General features: G+C 45.4%; 1 protein-coding gene across 2 annotated transcripts in view; it reads left to right on the top strand.

The window, feature by feature from the left end:
• LOC142814265 (cell adhesion molecule 3-like) overlaps positions 1–22,603 on the top strand; it is a 195,886-nt gene that overhangs the window by 158,495 nt on the left and 14,788 nt on the right. For both annotated transcript variants that reach the window (XM_075892743.1, XM_075892742.1), the window contains 4 exons: positions 8,037–8,310; positions 13,160–13,495; positions 16,190–16,459; positions 21,602–21,877. In XM_075892743.1, the coding sequence (XP_075748858.1) occupies positions 8,037–8,310; positions 13,160–13,495; positions 16,190–16,459; positions 21,602–21,877 (1,156 nt within the window). The remainder of the gene's footprint in view (positions 1–8,036; positions 8,311–13,159; positions 13,496–16,189; positions 16,460–21,601; positions 21,878–22,603) is intronic.

The following is a 22,603-nucleotide window of genomic DNA, read 5'->3' as shown; positions in this document are numbered from 1 at the left end:
AGTGAAAGCACAACCTATGCACACAACGGCTGCTGTTCAGTAGCAAGGATAACACTGCTCACTTGAAGGAGCTAGAAGAGCACGCGCGTGTATATAGTCCGCCAGAACCGCAGTAATGCGTTGGCAGCCCTCTGTCGGAATGGCCGTGTTTTATCGTTCGAAACATTTGCAGCGCATATGCTTCTTGAGATATATCCTTGAGAGTATTCACACTCGAGAGTGTCTGCACATTTTAGCTTCGACCGAGCCCTGTTCTTGCTTGTATTTTTGCTCAGAACGGTGACTCTACTTCTTTTCTGTTAGTCGCAACGGCTGCTTGATAACTGTGGTTTATTGCTTTTATGAGACTAAATAATACTATTTAATAATAATGATGATCTAATAATATTATTGAGGTTTTACGTTCAAAATCTGTATGTGATGATGAGGGACGCTGTATTGTAGAGGGCTCCAAGGATTTAAACCACATGTGTGTTCTTTAACGCACTTAAGAATATGTAAATGTGATTCAAGCCTTTCTCCTGCATAGAAATGCGGCCAACACGGCTGAAATTTCGCCCCGTGACATCCGGGTCAGCAGTCCAGTACCATACTCGCCAGACCACAATGGCGGCCAATACCACTGTAATGTTATGCACTCAATCATGGCTCAGCCATTAAGCTTCATTGAATGTTGGACTGGTTGTGATGCATATGGTGCAACATCTGTGGACAACAATACACCTAGTAAGAAGCGTAATAACCAGGACACTTCACTTTCATTTTACCCCAAACCCATGCAGCGCACGTATTCGCCTTTGTACTGGACAGCAGCGTCAGAGTTAGCTAACGGCAATCACCGTGCGAATTTCATCTTTCGTCACCGGCTTTCATGTAAAGCCCCGCAGCACAACCACCACGTTATCATCATCATCATCATCGGCCTGACTACGTCTACTGCAGGAAAATAACCTCTCCCATGTTCCGCCAGTCAACTCGGTCCTTTGCTTGCTGCTGCCAATTTATACCCGCAAACTCATCTGCCCACCTAACCTTTTGTCTCCCCTTAACCTGCTTGCCTTTTCTAGGAATTCAGTCAGTTACCGTTAATGACCAGCGGCTATCCTGTCCACTTGCTACACGCCCAGTCCATGTCCATTTCCTCTTGTTGGTTTCAACTATGATATCCTTAACCCCCCTTTTGTTCAGAGAGGGTTCAGCTTAAATTGAGGACGACGCAGCGAGCAATGGAAAGAAAAATGGTAGGTGTAACCTTAACAGACAAGAAGAGAGCAGTGTGGATTAGGGAACAAACGGGGGTTAAGGATATCATAGCTGAAATCAAGAAGAAGAAATGGACATGGGCAGGGCATGTAGCGCGTAGACAATATAACCGCTGGTCATTAAGGGTAACTGACTGGATTCTCAGAGAAGGGAAGCGGGTTAGGGGGAGACAGAAGGTTAAGTGGACAGATGAGATTAAGAAGTTTGCGGGTATAAATTGGCAGCAGCAAGCACAGGACCGGTGTCACAGAACGAGTGCTCAACAAGGGCGCGCCGCCAAGATCTCGCGACGAACCACCGGAGTGACGCCGCGAGGTCGACGATAAAAATAAATAAACAAACATCTAAAGACTCCCCCCCTCCCCGGGCGCGCGCTTCTCCCCTCGGAAGCTTGGCTTCGCCGACGAAACTCCTCACCCCACATCGGCGGCGGAGCAAGCACTCGAAATTTCTAGATGGAAAGGGGCGTGTTATGCCGGGTTGAGTCATCTGTCGTGGACGGTCTCGTACAGTCTCGCGCCTTCCCCCAGCCTCCGCTGCGCATCGCGCCGACGAGATGATGAGAACTTTCTGGAATGTCGCGCGGAAGGTATTTAGCCGAGCAGCGGAGATGAGAGATCAGGAGAAGACGGAAGTTAGCGCCAGAGTGCGTAGGGATTCCGCCGTGTAGTCGGCGAAGATTTTGTCCGTAGAGACAAAGCAGGAGAAGAAGATGATTTCCACCTGAAGGGTGACGACTCGAGCTACGGGCAAGAGTGTGTGTTTACCGCTATTGAGCGAAGACGCGTGGCAACAACTGCGTGTGTGAAGCCGACGTGTTTCCGGCGAAGAAGTTTGAAGCTTGGAGAGTGGCCAATTGGAGACGCGAGGTTTCCTGGAAGAGAAACTTCGGCGAAGTTTCCTGGAAGAGAAACTTCAGGGGCAGCGGAACGACAACAACGCTGGACTTTGAGTGAGTGATTCTCGGAAGAGTATCATCCAGACTTTTGTTCCAAGAACTTTGGACTGAATAGGTTCTCTATCTCTTTAGTCTTTAAGTGTCTTGGTTGTTCAATGCATGTGACTGCATTGTAGTGTTTATTGTTGTCTGTGTCCGTTGTTTCGAGTGTGGCTGATTGTACTGTGTAGTACGTGGTTTGATTGGTGACATATTGTACTCAACTATTATGGAGTGTGGATACTTGTGTATTGTTTTCGATCTGCCATTGTTGAAAATATAATTTTCTTTGTTTATCAACTCTCGGTTCTGACTTGTTCTTTGGGTCACAGCCGGCGTCCGCTGGCGCGCCAAAAAGGACCACTTCTAAATTGTCCACGCTTTCGTGGTGCGGTTCGGGGGGCCGATACTTCGGCCCTTGGAATTAGCCCGGCGATCGCCTCCCTAATTAACGGGACCTGTGCGACAATTAATCTGGCGTCCGCGACAGGACTTTTTGGTGCACAGTGTGTCCAAAGTAGTGAGAAAGAGCCTCGAGTTGTTGATAGGGCTATCGGAACGATTTTGTGTGTTTCTCAGTGTTCTCGTTAACGAGTGCAGGGGAGTGTTCCGATAGACTGATTTAGGCAGACACTTTTTGGCACGCAGCAAAACTTTATTTGCGAGACACCATGGATCTCGAAAAGTTAGTAGCTCTTGGTGAGAAGATGGGTCTTTCTGGCGCTGAACTACGGAAGTGGGTAAGCCAGAAGGAGAAAGAGGCGGTGGAGAGAGAGAGGTTAGCAGCTGAGAGAGCCAAGGAAGAAAAAGCAGCTGAGTTGGAACGAGAGAGGTTGGCAGCTGAGAGAGCCAAAGAAGAAAAAGCAGCTGAGTTGGAACGAGAAAGGTTGGCTGTAGAAAGAGCCAAAGCGGAAAAAGAAGCTGAGTTGGAGAGAGAGAGATTGGCAGCGGCGAGAGAGAAAGAAGAAATAGAAGCAAAGGAGCGACAGCTAAAAGAAGAAAGAGAGGCAAAAGAGCGACAGCTGAAGGAAGAAAGAGAGCAGCAATTGAAGTTGGAGCTGGAGAGAGAAAAGTTGGCAGCCGAAAGGGCGAGAGAAGAAAGAGAAGCGAGGGAGCGACAGCTGAAAGAAGAAAGAGAAGCGGAGATGGCTGAAAGGGAACGGCAGCGGCAGCACAAGATGGAACTCGAGCGGCTCCATTTGCAACAGCGAAGTGAGACTCCGGTCCAAGCTAGAGTTGAAAGCAGCGAACGGGAAGATCATGGCTTCCGCTTGAACCCAAGCAAGCTGCTCGTCGCGTTTGATGAAAGGAAGGACGACCTTGACGCGTACCTTCACAGATTTGAGACGATTGCAAGGAGCCAGAATTGGCCGGAACATCAATGGGCAACTGCTTTGAGTACTTGCTTGAGTGGTGAAGCGCTCAGTGTGTACGGTAGGCTGACGCCGACCGATGCAGCCAACTATGCAAAGGTGAAAGCTGCTTTGCTGAAGCGATTTAGATTTACTGTGGAAGGATTCCGGGACAGATTTCGGACAGGAAAGCCAGCTGATGGTGAGACGGCTACGCAGTATGCCGCTCGACTTTGCCATTATTTCGACAGATGGATTGAACTTTCAGGGACAGAGCAGGAGTAAGATGAGCTTTGAGAGCTCCTAATTAAAGAACAATTTCTTACTAGTTGCCACCCAAGCCTGTCGCTGTACTTGAAAGAGAGGAAGGCTGAATCACTTGAAGACATGCTTGAATTGGCTGATCAATTCTTGGAAGCGCAAGGTGGCACTAATTTGGCCAAGGTCAAGAAGGATTGTCCCGAGGAGTCGAAGAAATTGACTCCCGAAGAAAAGAAGCGTGCACCAGAGATCATTCCGCGATGTTTTCTGTGTAACCGACTGGGTCATCGCGCGAAAAACTGTCGAACGATCTTTACGAGCCCTACGGTTGTAAAATGTTTCAAGTGTGGTCAGACTGGGCACAAAGCAGACGCATGTCGAAACGGAGCGAGTCAAACTTACCAGGTGTCCTGTGTGCTAGCAGCACTGAAATCCGATGATGAGGCCGTCACTGATGAATTCGTAGAGTTGAAAAGCGGGGAGAAAATTCCTATTGTGGGTGTGGTAATGGCAAAACAGCCAACCGGTGTTTCGAAGGGAATGCCAACGCTGCCTGTAAAAGTTGCAGACAAAAAGATTACGGTGTTAAGAGATACCGGCAGCTCCACTGTTATCGTGCGGAGAAATCTGGTACAGGAAAGTGAGTTGACAGGCAAAATGAAACCGGTTTGCCTAATTGACCGTACGGTTCGGATGCTTCCCGAAGCATAAATTGAGGTTGAAACCCCGTACTTCAGCGGAAAGGTTACTGCTTTATGCATGACGACCCCCCTGTACGACCTTGTCATCGCAAACATCGACGGGGCGCGAGGACCGAATGATCCGGAATGTTTGGGCGAAGACCCTAAGATAGAGCCCTCGCCAACCCAGCGACCGCGAGGTACAGTGGAGGAGCCGCCCGTGACGGATCTCACTAGAGCCCAAGGTGAAGCCGCGGCGCGAGAGACAGTGAATGAGAAGATGATCATGTTGAATGAGTTCACGGGCCAAGCAGCTGGACTTACGTCGGCACGACCTCAACCGAGCGACAGTGTAAAGGTGACGGAGTCGGCCAGCCAGGCCACATGTCGGGACGTGAACAAGCGGGTGAATAACCGGGCAGGATCGGTTGAGCGTCATGACCCGTTAGCAGTGTCGGAAGTGACAACAATGGCTGAGACGCTGCCTCAGATACCGTCGTTGGAAGGGGCTCGCCGGAACAAAACGAGCAAAAACAATAAGAAGAGATTGAGAGAGCACCGCAAGAAAGGGCGCAAGCGCCGCTGAAAATGCACAGGATAGGTGCTGAGGTCAAATCGGAATGTGTTTGGCAGGGCTGAGTGCTATATGTTGTGTTAATGTTCTTGTTATCCTGTGTCACAAGTGTGGAAGTGTTTGTGCTGTGACATGATGTATATTATTGTAGAATTGTGGTAATGAGGGCTTTGTATATTTGTATTGTTTGGAATTTGTGATGGAGCATTGTATTCATGTACCTGTGGCTATACTCTATGTCTTGTGAGATTGAATTACAATGTACAATTGTCCTGAGTGATCTGTTGTGAATGTGAAGTGTCATGAGCGATGGTTTGTGTTACAGTCTTTCAGAGTGTATGGGGACTGTTAGCGCTCATTTGTGTGGTTTTGATTATGAGATAATATTCTTAAAGTGGGGGGGGGGGCAGTGTCACAGAACGAGCGCTCAACAAGGGCGCGCCGCCAAATTCTCGCGCTGAACCGCCTGAGTGACGCTGCGAGGTCGACGATAAAAAAAAGAAACAAACATCGAAAGACTCCCCCCCCCCACCCCGGGCGCGCGCTTCTCCCCTCGGAAGCTTGGCTTCGCCGACGAACCTCCTCACCCCACATCGGCGGCCGAGCAAGCACTCAAAATTTCTAGATGGAAAGGGGCGTGCTATGCCGGGTTGAGGCATCTGTAGGGAACGGCCCTCGTAGTCTCGCGCCTTCCCCCAGCCTCCGCTGCGCATCGCGCCGACGAGATGATGAGAATTTTCTGGAATGTCGCGCGGAAAGTATTTAGCCGAGCAGCGGAGATGAGAGATCAGGAGAAGACGGAAGTTAGCGCCAGAGCGCGTAGGGATTCCGCCGTGTAGTCGGCGAAAGTTTTGTTCTTAGAGACAAAGCAGGAGAAGAAGATGATTTCCGCCTGAGGGGTGACGACTCGAGCTACAGGCAAGAGTGTGTGTTTACCGCTATTGAGCGAAGACGCGTGGCAACAACTGCGTGTGTGAAGCCGACGTGTTTCCGGTGAAGAAGTTTGAAGCTTGGAGAGTGGCCAATTGGAGACGCGAGGTTTCCTGGAAGAGAAACTTCGGCGAAGTTTCCTGGAAGAGAAACTTCAGGGGCAGCGGAACGACAACAACGCTGGACTTTGAGTGAGTGATTCTCGGAAGAGTATCATCCAGACTTTTGTTCCAAGAACTTTGGACTGAATAGGTTCTCTATCTCTTTAGTCTTTAAGTGTCTTGGTTGTTCAATGCATGCGACTGCATTGTAGTGTTTATTGTTGTCTGTGTCCGTTGTTTCGAGTGTGGCTGATTGTACTGTGTAGTACGTGGTTTGATTGGTGACATATTGTACTCAACTATTGTGGAGTGTGCATACTTGTGTATTGTTTTCGATCTGCCATTATTGAGAATATAATTTTCTTTGTTTATCAACTCTCGTCTCTGACTTGTTCTTTGGGCCACAGCCGGCGTCCGCTGGCGCGCCAAAAAGGACCACTTCTAAATTGTCCACGCTTTCGTGGTGCGGTTCGGGGGGCCGATACTTCGGCCCTTGGAATTAGCCCGGCGATCGCCTCCCTAATTAATGGGACCTGTGCGACAACCGGGTTAACTGGCGGAACATAAGAGAAGCATTTGTCCTGCAGTGGACGTAGTCAGGCTGATGATGATGATGATGATGATGATGATGATCCTTAACCCTGGTTTGTTCCGTAATTCACTCTGCTCTATTCTTGTCTCGCATATATCTGACATCATATTTTGCCCCATCGTTTCTGGTTTCTTCAACAGAACACTGATATATCTCGCGCGTATGGCACGGTGTTTTAGCTATGGTGGTACGCGCCATGATACAAGATACGCCACTCGTCACGCGCAGTGTGCTGTCAGAAAATACCGGCATGTTTGTGCGATGCTGCCTCACACAGCACTTCAAGAAGAATACCTGCATAGTAGGTGATAACTTCAGCTCTATGTGCAGAAGAAGCACGTACACAACCAAACAAAATGTATTCGAAAGAAAAGACGAGGCAAAAACGGCGCAATTGCTCTTTTCCTTGATTCCAACACTACCCAGGAAAACACACCTCGGACTGCGTCTACGAGTATCTAAAAAAAAAAGAAGAAGGGATACGCGGGCTGCTTGGAACATAGGAAAGTTTAGGTGGTAAACCGGTTGGAACTTGGCCATGACGGGACAGATATTCTAAAACTTTAAGGGCGAGCACTTACCGAAACGATCCTCGAAACACGTGCTCGAGATACGCCGTGGAGAGACAAGATTTCAACAGCGTATACACTGCTGCAAACAATCTTTTATGCGTTAAAACATTGTCAAATTTGCTGCATGTGAAGTGCATACGACTTCTAACCCCATTACAGCCTTATCTTACTTTCCCACCTCCTTACCTCATCGAATTTATATTCATAGGTATCCTTACATATCGAAATATGCGATAACATTATATTTTAAGTACTATGCACGAACACATCATTATATCAAACGATCACTCTAACAGCAATTAAAATATAGTGCGGCTGTAAAAAAAACAAAAAAACATTGTCGTGAACTACTTATTTGCTACACCACTTTAAACAACTCTGACGTTCCAGCGTCCGCTCATGAAGTTCCATACGTGACTCGCCAACTCTTTCTGTGATCCGTAAGGTTAAATATGTGTCCTAATCATAGACTTTGTTATAATGTATGCCCACGTACGCCTCAACTGCTTTTTCTTTTTTTAATCTTCCTTATTTATTACCCTCATTCAAGTCCCCCGGTGTGTGGTAGATGTTAGCGAAGATATAAGCAAAGATATAATAATAATAATAATAATAATAATAATAATAATAATAATAATAATAATAATAATCTCACTCTTACTTGTAACATTCACAACATATGCAAGTGAAGTACAAAGCTATGTTCACTTGTAGATACTGAAACACCTTTACTCATAACAAAAACTTTCTTTCTAAACCTCGCGGCTACCATAGGTAGTGAACCCCGGCGAAAGCCTCAGCATCCCGTGCTTCCTGGAGACTCCCGGAGGCAGCGTGCAGTGGATGCGCAATGGACACCCCGTGGTTCTCGACCTGGGCTCCGGGTCCGCAGGCAGCCGTCGCCAGTGGAACATCTCTCGCGACGGCACTGCGGCGCTCACCATCACGCAGGTGACGCGAGCCGACGACGGCTTGTGGGAGTGCCGAGAATTTGCCGACGACGACTCCGTCAGGAGAGTGACCAAAGTGCTGAAGCTCGTCGTGACGGGTAAGGGATTACCTAACTGTACGGAGGACGTGTTCGTTCTCGCATGAGAATTTTTCCATCATCCATCTACAGAAGCCATTGTAATGATGAATTATCTTCCATCATAACGGCGGATATTGAAGTTGGCACGCTAGAGGCATGATAAGCATTGGGGGCCCTCTGAGCAAGTGAGAGTGCCTCTGTGTCTACTTGATCACTGTGAACCATGCATGACGGGAAAAAAAGTTTAACTACATCAGCAGACACACGAGAAAATAGTTATCTCTGGCCCTGAGAACACGCCTACAGGGCACAGCTGCTGCACTGAACTGTTGTTCCCTTTTGATATCCCTCCAGTGTAGTCATCTAGACATGCACAAACGCACAGGTTTGTAGGGGCTTAAATTCTTACGTTTAGCCGCATAGGTCGGAGAGGTGGGGGTCGGTCAAGCCAGTGTCACTCTGCGTTCATTTCGGAGAAAAAAAAAACACCCACCTTCTTTTCACCAAGTCCTCTACGATATGCGCCATTTTGCTGGGAGATACATTCTGTCATAATGGTGTATCATGGAAAACAATCATGAACAATTTTTTGTGGACTGTGTGCATTAAATTATATTTCCTCGTCGTGGAAGCCTTGTCATACTACAACCTTAAGAGAACTTCTGAAAACATGTGAGCATTGTTTCACGCGCTGCCATCGAGTTTATAAAAACGAGCAACCATGGTGACGTGTACTGGCGTCATTTATTAGAGTTCGAGGCAGACATTTAAAAGATTACGTAAATTATTTTTGTTGACTTAGTTTTTATGTTTGTAAATTCACATAGATATTTCGCTCAAGCATCAAAGTGGCAAACGTATCTATGAAAGCAGTAAAAGTAGAATGCTTTTAACTAGTTTGCTAGACGTGAGTAAAAAAGTTTACCATTTTTTTTCCTTAAGGTATGCAGTGGTAGTAGGCATAGCACGAACAGTGATTTATCGTAAATAAGGGTCAACATGACTGCGAGATAAAATTCATGTTTTCATTTTGGGGCCGGGAGAGGGTGCATATGAATGGATTGAGGTTCAAGTTCTTATAACCTAGATATCACGAGCGAAATTGATGCTTGCTTTAGTTTTGCGAAATTTATGCACGAAGTGCTTTTTTAAGCATTCGCCTGGTTACTTGGTGCCATAGCGGTGACATTTAGAGTGAGCGCTGCTGCAACGTTTTCTCGCAGAGTACCACGTGGCGTGGCGTAACGCCTACCTGACTTGCGCCCCGCCGGCTCAAGGTCATTGCGACGCGATGAATGATTTCGGGAATCATGGCGTAGTAATGCTCCCGCTCTTCAACCAGGATATACAAATCCAAGGATTTAGTCCGCCAGCGTTCATTTCAAAACTGCATAAAGGCTTCCATATCCCATTTAAAGCATTACCAAGTTACTCAAGTTTCAGCATTTTTGTTTTAAAAAATAGGTGTGCGTGTAGATGTCCTCGTTCGCAAACACGCACTTTATTGTTCATAAACAAACCTGTGTAGAGCACGAAGGAAGAAAAAGGACTCGCACAAGTAACTACGCAAGAAAACGGCATCGGCTATTGCTCAGCCGATAGTTGTAGAAAGGGAGGAGAAAGTTTCTAGAGGTACGCTTACTCGATGTGAAAGTGAATGTTTTGGCTTCCTTCATGACATCGCTATGTCATCAGTACTTCTTTGTGCTTCGAATTCTGTTTACTATTCCTGCTCCTGCACCAATTTAGACACTTTAGGGTATGAGAAGGCTTTTACGTCATTTCTGAGAATGTTGACCAGAGCACAAGAGGTGGAAAATCCGCTTAATTGGATAGAGATAATGAAAAGTATATATAGCATAGCTGAAAGTGAGAAAGGCAAGAGTGTGTTTACCCAGTTCGTAATTGAATGGCGCTAATTCGCTGAGTGGCTCAAATTCCCGGTTTGCTGACAGCTCCATTCCATCTTATTTCTGTTTTTTTTCTGTTTTTCTTGCCTCGCCCAACTCTTGTTCAGAGACATCGATCTGCGAAAGAAGTGCTTGTTCGATTCATAAAAAAAAAAAGAAGGGGAACCGAGAGTTGTTTGCTCTTCCAGCTTGGAAGAAACCTAAAAAAAATCAAAGAAGCCCCATTCGCTTACTAACAAAGACATTTCGTTCCGAAGAGAGTCCTTGGACATGCATGGCACTAACTTGAAAAACAAAATCGAGCCTCACATTTCACCGATGTTTTCTCATATTAGCTACGACGGTTGTTTCACAAAGTCAAGGCCACAACTGCTCTGCCGCTAGCACTGCAGCGAAGGTGAATACGATGACTGCAAAAGTATGTTTGGCGCTATTTTTTCTTACAACATATGGTTGAGGCAACAAGTGTTATGACTAAGTGTCATACATTTTGTACTTCTTGAAAGGCTATGCAAAAAAAAATGTTGTAGGAGAGCTCTAAACTCCTGTGCAATCTGGAGTGCACTGAATTTAGCCAGATTTTGTACCAAGGCAAGTTTTATATTACAAGTAAATTATACATAAACAAATAAAACAATGAAAACAAGTAAATTTTGGCTATCGATTTCTCAGATGATGACTCAAACACTCATTTACGTCTATTTATTCGAAATCACACAAAGTAAAGATACATTAAGCTGAACGAGTTCGTTCACATTTTGCAGATCTCACAAATGCACGTATACTAGTGTTTAGAACAATGTTCGACCATTTAGTGAGCGGTTTTCTCTACAATGGGGCTCAATGAGCTGCTCCAGTTTCAAGTAGAAATCTAGAACAATTTAGAGTAATATGTACCCTGGAGTGTGCTATCTATGTCGGTGAATGTTTATTGTGTCTGAACTACTGCTAGTGTGTTTCAGATTGTTGACTTTGTAAACAGAAACGTCGGTGGGGCTGGTGCTAGGTCGGGAGCTTGAGCATTTCAGTAAATTTCACCAAGGATACTGGCATAGCTATTCAGTCAAATGTAATGTTTTACGTAGTAACAACGAATATTTAACTGTTGATACGTACGCTAATTTACTTTGCCAAAAAAAGCTTTCAGTTCGAGTGAAAACCAGCTAGCACGACTGCCTTACAAAGGTAAACAGGTGTGCCGTAGTTCATTGGGTTTTTCTTGGTTTTAAGCTAGTATAGTTACCACTGATATAAATAATAATAATAATAATAATAATAATAATAATAATAATAATAATAATAATAATAATAATAATAATATTAATAATAATAATAATAATATTAATGTCTGAGGTCTCACGTCCCAAAACCACAATATGACTATGAGGATCAAACCAAATCAAAAGGGGGAATTTTATTGCAATTTAATATAAAAAATGCGTACAGAAATACTTGGACCCATAGCCTAAGCGGCTAGTGAAGGGTCCAATACAAAAAGATTTTAACAAAAAATAGTATAGTAGCAGTCTTTTAGAAAAAATAATTGTGAAAGCATCATACTTGAGCGATCTAGTGATATACAAAATAGAAAAAAAAACAATGGTCACCAAATACAGCCAACACACACGAGAACAATTATAAGATTGCCTAAAATCTTAAGAAAATGTCTGGTTAGGAACGAAGTATCATTTACAGGAGATGCCAAAACTTCTATGGCATTTTATTTCCAGAGGCAAATTGTTTCAAACCTTAGCACCAGAAAATTGTATCAGTTTGTCAGCATATACATTTGAACATAAAGGAAGGTTAAGATTATCAATGCTTGCGTGTCGCGTATTTAGTGACGGAAACGTCAAAATGGTGCGGAGAAGAGGCGTGTTATTTTATTTACTAAAAAGGAAATCTTGTAGCTGCGTACGTCTGTAAATGGCAGTATACGCAGTCTCTGAAAAGAGTATTCGAAGGATAACGCAACGGGAACAATCAGACCCACAGCTCGTTTTTGTAATTGGATTAGGGGGTAAGGTATGACGTATACGTTAGGCCCCACGATTCACAACAATAGCTGAGGTGGCAATGAAATATGCTGAAATATAATGTCCGCATCAAACTGAAGTCAAAGTTTTGACGTGCTCGTATCAGAGTGTAGCAACTGAAAGACAACCTTTTGCGAACAGTGTTGATTTGCTCTTTTCAGTCAAGCTTATTGTCAAGTATAATATCTAGAAATTCAATAGTCGGAACACAATCAATCGATTGAATGTTTTAGTGATGCGTCAATTGAGGCGTAATCGAGACTTTTCCATCTTGACCGAAAAATATTATATTTTGTTTTATCTGTAATTGGTAGCAATTGGTTCTCGTGAAACCGCACTGAAATAAGGAGTAGCTAATTGGACAAAACATGTTGTAAGGTTTCAGTCGACTACCTGTGAATAAAATTGCAGTATAATCAGCATACAATAATGTTTTAGACGACTGTAGTACCTGCGGGAAATCATTGACATACAAGGCAAATAAAATGGGACCCAATATGGATCCTTCCGACACCACACGTAACAGTCGTTGGTTCGGATAGATAACCGTCAATTAGTACCTTTTGCTTTCGTGATGTAAAATAACTGTAAAATAAGTTATAAGCATCATCAATGATACCAAAACACTTTAGTTTTCCCAAAAGTGCCGAGTGGCAAATAGTGTCAAAACGGGGGGCTCCGGAAATTTCTACCATCTGTGTTCTTTATGTGCACTGACATCACTATACACGGGTTTCCACCATTTGACCTCCTCTAAAATGCGACCGCGCCTGCCGGGATGGAAATCTTGACCTTCGGATCAGCATACGAGCACGGTAACCACTCATCGGCCGTGGCGGACTGGTAGCAATAATTGACACGGACACATGAGCGCAATGTGCCCGTCACAATATCGTTGAAAAACTTAATCATGCTACGCAGGTGCTCCTGAAGAGCCTTTTCTGACGGTGAGTGGTGAGCGGTTGCAAGATGGCTCCCGCGTCACCGTCCAAGAGCGCGAGGAGGTGGAAGTGGGTTGCGTGGCGCGCCGTGCCGTGCCAGCCGTTCGAAACATGCACTGGATGCTGGGAGAAACCAACATGACCGGCGCCAGCCAGTTGTTCGTGGAGTTCTCTCCGCAGGAGGACTCGTACACGACGCGCAGTGTGCTCAGCCTGAACGCGTCGCGACACCTGCACGGAGTCCAGCTTTCCTGCCACGTGTACCACGTGTCATGGCCAACCTCTACGGCTGTGGCCGCCTCTCTAGATGTTCTATGTGAGTACCCATCAATTGTTTTCTTTCATCCATGCTGGTAGCTGCTTCGTGAATTTTGTAAACAGCTGTTTGTTAAAGTTACCTCAAGGAATACGCAGTTTATTTCATTCCTTTTCGTGAGGTGTCAAAGCACAGGCAACCAGTTTGCCTCTCAACATACATTTTTATCACCCTGGCCTTACATTCGGCCTCACTTGATCAACCGATGATACCGCGTTCATTTTTAATGTCTAGCAAAACTATACAAGAAGATTTTATAACCAATTCCACTCTGAATTATACGAAATTGATGTAATGCCACCGAGAGCATGTGCTGCCCACTAGCCAAACTGATCCTTACACTAAAGCTTCGTTGAAGAGGAGAACCTATAAGGTAGAACTATGTTTCGCGTTCGTTAATTTACATGCAAGCAATAAAACATTACAAAATAAAGTGTGAACTAATTCTGGATCTTGAGTAGCCACAGCGTTAATGCGTGCATAGATCAAGCGTGAGGAGGAGGAAGAAACTTTATTCAGAGAGAAAAAAAAATTGAAATGCAGGCAGTTTGGTCGGGCCCTCAGTCCAGGGCTCCGCTGGCACGAGCGGCTCGTTGGACCTGGTCAAGCAAAGCTATTTGGCTCTGCTTGTCCTCGTCCGCAAGCCATGCCTCCCACTGCCTGTGAAACATGTGTGGTTGCTTCGTGATGTGTGGGCTGTCGATGTGTGTGGGCCTCTGGGTGCACTCCCATGTTATGTGGCTGAGTGTTGGTACTTGTGAACACCACGGACAGGTGTCTTTATATCTTGCGGGATATATTCTACTTAGATGGTACAAATTGGGAAAGCTATTGGTTTGTATGCGTCTCCAATTCCTGCTTTGCTGGCTATCCAAGTCGTTATGTGGAAGCCCATATTCCTTTCGTTGCTTCCTTTGTTGGAGGAGGATGTCACGCGAATTGGAAATAGGTTCAACGTCGTGGCCTGCCGCCGCTCGGTTGGTGATGCCTCGAGTTATACGGTCTGCCACGACGTTCCCCTCCAAACCTTCGTGAGCAGGACACTATATAATGTGATGGTCTCCTGTTATGGGTTTATTTAAAAATTTATACGCTATTTTAGGTAGCGTTCCTAGGAGAAACATTCGGCATGCCGCCTGTGAATCGGAGAGCACAACCACTGATTCTCCCCTTATTTCTGCGTTGGATATGGCTATGGCTATTGCTGCCGCCTCTGCCACTCGTGTGAAACAAGTTTTAACCGACGCCATTGTGGTGTGATTTTGTGCTACAATTGCCACTACATGTGACCCTCTGCTCGCTTTACTTACGTCTGTAAAGACGGCTTCTGAGCTATTCTGAAATGCTTTGCGTAAGGAGTCTGCTCGCTTTCCTCTTTCCTGCGTGATACGTCGGATGCATATTTCTGGGAATAGGCGCTACAGTTAAATGTGTGCGTTTTTCCGCATCTATTAGCACTGTTTCCTCGTCACAATATAACGGTCGCAATGTATATCCCATCTTTTCCAAAATTCTTCTCCCATGATAGCTTGAATTGAGCCTTTCCTTTTGAGATAAAAGCACCGCATTCGCATACTCCTCAAAGGTATTGTATATGCCCAATTTCTCTACCCTCTCGGTTTTGGCATTTTCCGGAATCCCCAATGCTGCTTTGAATGCTTTCCTTATTATTGTGTTTATTTGCTTTGTCTCCTGGTTTGTCATTGTCTGGTATGGTAGCGCGTACGTAACTCGGCTGATCACAAATGCATGAACGAGTGCAATGGTTTCTTTCTCCTCTAGTCCCATTTCGCTATTTGCTATCCGCCTGATCATCCGGGCCACATTCGCCGTGGTTTCCCGTAGCCTTTGTAGTGTGTGTGACGTTCCCGAATTTCCTTGTATCCACATGCCAAGCACGCGTATTACATCTGCCTCCCTGATTTGTCTCCCATCCAGCAGTACTGCTACCGGTATTAAGTCATTTTTCTTTGCGTATCTTGCCCTAATTCTAACCATTTCAGTTTTTTCCGGCGAGCATTGCATTCCTGCAGCTGTCACGAAAGCTTGTATTCTATCTACTGCCTCCTGGAGGGCGTTTTCTTTGTCCGCATAAGAGCCACCCTTTGTCCATAAGGTGACATCGTCTGCGTAAAGAGCTGCTCCTAGACCTTTTATATTTTCCAGCTCACATGCGAGCTTTCTCAGGCCGATATTAAATAGTATCGGGGATAGCATGGCTCCCTGGGGGGGATCAAGCGTGAGGCTCCGAAAATACACGCACGATTTACGGCCTCCAGCTTCTTGGGGCAAATTCTAATCGCCAAATGAGTACGTGCTTCCTGTGCAGGCAGAAGCTTACAGGATTGCCAGTTTTATTTTTGAAAATACTAATGATATATTACTCTCTTTGTGGTCAGCTTGTAGTAGCTTTTTCGAATGATACTGCGAAGCAAATGGACCAAGAAAACTTGATCATTATGCACACGCGTGTATACTGAAAAAGACACACTGACCCCAATGAGATTACCAAACGTGAATTCCTTCGGACACATTGGCAGGAGAAAACAAAGGAATTATATTGACTATCAGGACCAGGCGAGTAGAGACTCCGTAGTGTGCTAACTTTAGCAAGGAATCATAGTAGATTTGCCTACTGTAAACAGCAGCTCCGAACAGCTCATTGAGTAGTGCTTCTGTATTCCCTATTCGAAGACGTGCCGTCCTTCTCAATTTCCCGGGAGCCGGGCTTCGGTTTCCCGATCCTGGAGAAGATGCCAGTGTCTCTGCATTGCGCCGTGGATGCCAATCCACCGTGTGCGCCACGATGGCTGAAGGACGACGGGCCCCCACCAGTGCCACAGAGTCCCGACGGATACCTCAATTTCTCGGCCATCGAGCGCCAACATGCCGGTTGGTACCACTGCGCCGCCATCCATCACCTAGGGACGTTCGCCTCATTCGGATACTACCTCAACGTTAGATGTGAGTACGCGGTCATCTGAGACATTTTGTACATATTGGCGTTCCTTAAAGGGCCACCCAACAGGCTTCAACTATTAAATGCGAAGCTTTTCTTAGCGAACGTCGGCGACTTTAAGCGTATCTATCTATCTATCTATCTATCTATCTATCTATCTATCTATCTATCTATCTATCTATCTATCTATCTATCTATCTATCTATCTATCTATCTATCTATCTATCTATCTATCTATCTAACTATCTATCTATCTATCTATCTATCTACCTATCTATCTATCTATCTATCTATCTATCTAGCCGCCTACGACTTTTAGTTCTCCTGGCCGTTTCGATCATGTTACCGATACTAAACTTGGTATGGCATAACATGACTGCATGAGCAACATATTTGACTAGTCATAACATGAAAATCATGACATGTATGTCATGAATGTCATGATTTACATTTCATGGAGCTGCACCTCTTGCGGTGGTTCCGTTCACATGGCATGTTGCAAAACTGGTATGATACGCATGATTGCGTGGCGAACACAAGTGGCAGACCATAACAAGAAAATCATGAAAATTGTGTCATGTAACAACATGACTACATGCCACGCTCATGATGCGCTCGCGGCTGTTTCGCTAGCGTCACATATACCAAATTTGACATTACAGTAGCTGAATGAATGGCGAAGGTATGTGACTGGTGCAAACATGATAATCATGGGATGCGCGTCATGTAACAACCTGACTACATGCTAAATTCATGGTGTGCTGGCGGCTGTTTCGCTAGCTTCACCTATACCGAATTTGGTATTACGTGACGTGAATGGATGATGAAGGTATGATACTAGTGCAAACATGATAAACATGAGATGCGTGTCATGTAACAACATCACTACATGCTACGCTTATGATGTGCTCGCGGCCGTTTCGCTAGCTTTACATGTATTAAACTCGGTATTACGCGAAAGGAACGGACAATATAGATAAATGACACATTCTGACATGATAATCACGACATGCGTGTCATGCAACAACATGACTGCACTCCCCTCTAAGATGCGCTCACGGCTGCACTATTCACATGCGAAGGTATGTGAATAGTGCAAACATGATAATCATGAGATGCGTGTCATGTGAGAACATGACTACTTGCCATAGTCAAGGCGCCAATACATTTCGACGTGACGCGGTACGCATGCTGTCCGGCGTTCATTTCGTCGCGTCTCGCCGGCGTTGCTAGGTCATGCGCCGGTCCTTTCATGTACTCGCAGTCGTGCGCCGCGCTGCGTTGCTTTTGCGCGTTTCAGCGCGTTCAGCATCCCTCCGTCACGAAAAGAGGAAGACGCAGTGTTGTCTGGGTAACGCATCGGCTCGAAATGCAGCATGTCACATTTCGCGCCGGTTGCCGTTGGGCCACGCCGATGGACGCTGGTTGTGCCTGGCGTCAGAGTATAGAGTGCTCGCGTTTTGCTAACGTAGCGTCATTGGGCCCAGCGTGCGTGCGCGTCCACGCCACACTGGAGCATATTGGGCCCTTCATGATGTGCTCACAACCATTTTGCTAGCTCCATATACACGAAATTTGATGTTACATGACGAGGATGAATGACGAAATATATGACTGGCGCAAACATGATAATCCTGATAGGCGTGTCATGCAAGAACACGACAACATAACGCGCTCACAGCAAGCTTGCGGCCGTTTTGCTAGCTCCACACTTACAAACTTTCGTATCACGTGACGTGAATAGATGATGAAGGTAAACGACATATCAAACATGGTAATCATGACACGGAAGTCATGTATGGCATCATTTACCTACACCTTTGTAACGTAGTGCTGATTTTAAAGTGACTATCAACAATTCCCATTCGTGCTTCGCATATCATCCATTCCCACTGTACGTGGGATCTGCATTTTTTTACACCCCCCAAACAAGCTCGCGCATCTTTCATACGCCGGACCGATCTCCTTCCACACGCACTGGCGTCAACTCGATGATCGGCAACGTGACGCAGCACACAGCTCGTCGATTGGTCTAAACCAGGTCTTAGCAAACAAAAATGAAGTCAACGTCACCAATCACCAATTTGACGTCAATGTGCGTGGTTGGTCAGGCGTATGAAAGATGGGCTTGTTTGTGCGGTGTAAAAAAAAAGTCGGAGCCTGTTGAATGGCCCTTTAAGCGAATACCGACCTGAAACAAACCTGTCTACACTGACTGATTTGACAAGTGTCAGCAAGGTGACAATGCCACATATCACTTACGATAACTGATGGAAGGTTGACGCACGTGTACCAACATGCTAATTTTGCAACACTTTCACAAGGACTCATTACTACTAACTGGAGCGATACTGTAGGACGCAATAAGAAGGGCATGGCGAAGCAAACGAAGGCATGACGGTGCTCTTTTCTGTCCTTACATTTTTCGTCCATGCACGTACTCTTCAGTCCGAAATCTTCGCCGGGTACCACCCGTAATAACCTTACTGTAACATCATTTAAGCGAGCTCAGTTTCCAGTACCAGTGTGAGTACGCGGACACATCTGGACTCCCAATCTTCTTGTCTGCGTGAGGGAGGCTGCGCGTGCCAGTCCCTCAGCAAGATCTGTCTGAGTACAGTTCGGGGAACAAATAACGAAGATATGCCTAAAACTGTTGTTCTTTTACACAAGTGCACAGGAGTCTTGAGCAGATACACAGAAGAGTGTCAACAGGCAGTTTTCGGCTTTCCCACTCATGACTGAATCTATGGGCTTAATACTGCGGAGCAGAACGGTGGTTGGTCGGGCTAATATTGTTAACGACTATATCAAGTACCTAATGTAATATACAGAAGATAATCATTCACTGTTGTCTCCCTTGTACTCAACATCGTCATCATAAAGGCCGGCCACCCTCTTTCACGAAGGATAATACATAAAATGTTTTAAAAAAAACGCGCTAGATACCGGCTGTGTGATGCAGAAAAATTCCTGCTCTCTTGAGAAATGGGAACATCATTCACGTTTCTGAATTGTTTTTTAAATTTTTGATGCTTGTTTTTTTGTCTTTCCCCTCCAGTGAAGCGCGTTTTTCAGGCAGCTTCTTCTTTTTCGCGGAGTCCGGCCCATTCACTCCACTGAGGGTGTCATCGGTAGACACGAACAATATATGCTACTCAGCCCAGAGAGACTTCCTTCATTCCTGTCAGATAATCAAGAAAATGAAGGGGGAAAAACGAGCAGCCGTCGAAAAACAAAAGAGTTCAGGATCATGTCAGCATATCTTGCCGTGCTTCTCTTTCCTTGATTGACAAAGTTTTGAGAGAAAACGAAACAAGTGGGGAAGCTGAGACTAACTTTTAATAATCCAGTCCACCACTGTCGCACTAGTTCATTCTTCTCTTTGTCCGGCTATATATAGCTCGCTAAGCAAAGACGTTATTACGGCGTTCATTTGCCTCAAGAAATGGCCGTCGAGGAACTAACAGTTTATTCTTCGTATGAAGTAACGAAACGCCACTTGCCGTCACTCCTTCACTTCTTCGTGCTTATATAGCCCATCTTAACAATTCGAGAAAGATGGCCGTATAAAGGGGCGTCGCTTCCGCTCTTAACTGCATTTTTTGTCGGCGTCGACAGGGTGGCGTGTCTTTTGTCGGACGTGGGGCAGATGTTGCCCTGTCGCTTGGAATGCTCGACAATGACAGCGCATGTAACGCCCTTTTCAAGTTGTGTTCTTTTCCCTTTTCTTCTTATAACTTCCTCATTTTAACTCGTTTGCCGGCTGCTGTCCAACAAGAAACAAGGAAAGGGCGAAATAATGTATTAAAAATTAAGCATCGATGAAATGCACAGAAAAAGCGTTGACTGTCATGCACCTTCCTGGCATCAGCATGACAAAGAAAATGCACTCGTGTTGTCGCTGTCTTTGTGTGTGTCTTGTTAGTTTCGCGTCAGTTTAAGCACTTGACAAGTACCAACTATGCGCACTTCTATGCTTCTGAAAATGATTGAGTTATGTGCTCAGTGGTATAAATTATTATTATTATTATTATTATTATTATTATTATTATTATTATTATTATTATTATTATTATTATTATTATTATTATTATTATTATTATTGTGACATCAAGCACTTCGGTGCCACTTACACAGGAGCCTGCAGCTACACAGGCAATGCGTTGTTTACACCTTGGATAATGCTCTGTCTCTCTTATCGCCTCCTTTAGCATTCTCGCTGCGGTGGTCTAGTGGCTAAGGTACTCAGCTGCTGACCCGCAGGTCAAGGGATCAAATCCCGGCTGCGGCTGTGGCATTTCCGATGGAGGCGGGAATGCTGTAGGCTCGTGTGCTCAGATTTGGGTGCACGTTAAAGAACACCAGGTGGTCGAAATTTTCGGAGCCCTCCACTACGGCGTCTTTAATAATCATATGGTGGTTTTGGGGACACAAAACCCCACATATCAATCAATCAATCAATCCCTTAGAATTCTGCCTCAGTGCAAGGTTGCTGACCATATGTGAACCTGGTTAACCTCCCTGCCTTTCCTTGCTTTTCCTATTATTATCTATTTGGCTATATGTTGGCACAGTGTGGTAACCTAGAGATTAATGTGTGTGCTCACGGTAACAACTTACCGTCATTGATACACATTCACAACACATATGCTGTCGCGTTTCAATAGAACCACATTTGTGGGGTTTTGCTTGGCAAGACTGCGATATTGTGAGGGTCGCCATTTTGAAATTCTCCAGAAGTTTCGACCGCACGGTGTTCTTTTAAGGTGGACTGACTTCGCACTTTATGCGGCTCCCCAGAATTTCGCCTATATGGAAAGGCAACCGTCGCGCTTGGGATAGAATACACTGTCTTCGGGTTGGCAGCTATGCAACATTACCACTTTGCACCAACGAGGCGAGCATGATGCCAGCTTTCGCACATAGGGATAGTTGTGGGAAGGAAGGGCAAACGATTCTAGGGCTGTTTTGAATTAGCCTCTATTAAAATTTTTCATGTACTTCTAGATAACTGTAGCTCACGATCACTCTTCACAGTACCTCTGTGTATTCTCTACACCAATGGGTATAGAAAGTGTGGTAAGCAGCCGTGCAACAATCGTGCGCTTGTCATCTTAACGTGGACTCGGAAACGTTTAACGCAGACGGTCCAGAAATAGTCGAGCAGCCACCGTCGCAAGTGTCAGCAGATTTCGGTGAGCCCGTGCAGCTGGACTGCAAGGCTGACGGCAAGCCGCCACCATCTTACTGCTGGACGCGGGTGCGCTCGGGTCGGCTAGAAAGCATGACCTCCGAAAGCTCCCTTCTACTGGACCCAGTGCTGTACTCGGATGCTGGAAGCTACCAGTGCACGGCAACAAACCACCTCGGATGGAAGGAGGAACGAGCGCGCACCAGGAACATCCTGCTCACGATATCAGGTTCGTTTACTAAATTCACGTTTCTTAGATGCCCCCCCCCCCCAAAAAAAAAACGCAAGAACAAAAAACTGCCATTGGATCCCGTTTGAACACGAGTTATTCCTAATTCGCCAGTTGTTGACCTCATAGCATCGTCGTTCGGTCAAGTGTGGGCCTATCTTGGAGGCACTGCCAAAAGTGGGGCCGAAAGGTTCTACTTCCCCGAATCACGGAAGCAATGCATCCTCCCTCTCATCCTCTAATCAAGACGAAGTAATAATAAAATGGCTTTTAAATTGTTTTATGCGAACTCATTCATAAAAGACCGTGTAACTTTCAAAGTGTGTCATTAATGTAAGACTTCGGCAAATATACCTTTTGACGAAGCTCACAATCTGGTGAATCATTCATGAGAAGAGTATCGTCGTCAACTTCAGGGTACTGCTAGGTCGCAAAGGTCACCGAACGAGGATTCCTAAGAAATTTTGGCAATTTAAAAAAAAAAAAATGTCCTCTTGGTTCGGCAATCAAGGCGCGGGTCAACGCTTTCCCAACCGAAAATATTCTGTGTCCTAAAGTTATACGTTTCGGCGGAAAGCAAGTTTTTTTCATAATATGAGTCTAATATGCACATAATGTAAAAGAGCCATGCGTGATGCATCTCTGCTTAACTACTGAAACGTTCTTGAAATATGTTGCGTTGCATGTGCACGGCTCTAAAATGACGGGCAACATTTTTGACCCTTT

Source organism: Rhipicephalus microplus, chromosome 4 (genome assembly GCF_043290135.1).
Source record: "Rhipicephalus microplus isolate Deutch F79 chromosome 4, USDA_Rmic, whole genome shotgun sequence".
Classification (NCBI taxonomy): domain Eukaryota; kingdom Metazoa; phylum Arthropoda; class Arachnida; order Ixodida; family Ixodidae; genus Rhipicephalus; species Rhipicephalus microplus.
This window is presented reverse-complemented; position numbering and strand designations above follow the sequence as displayed.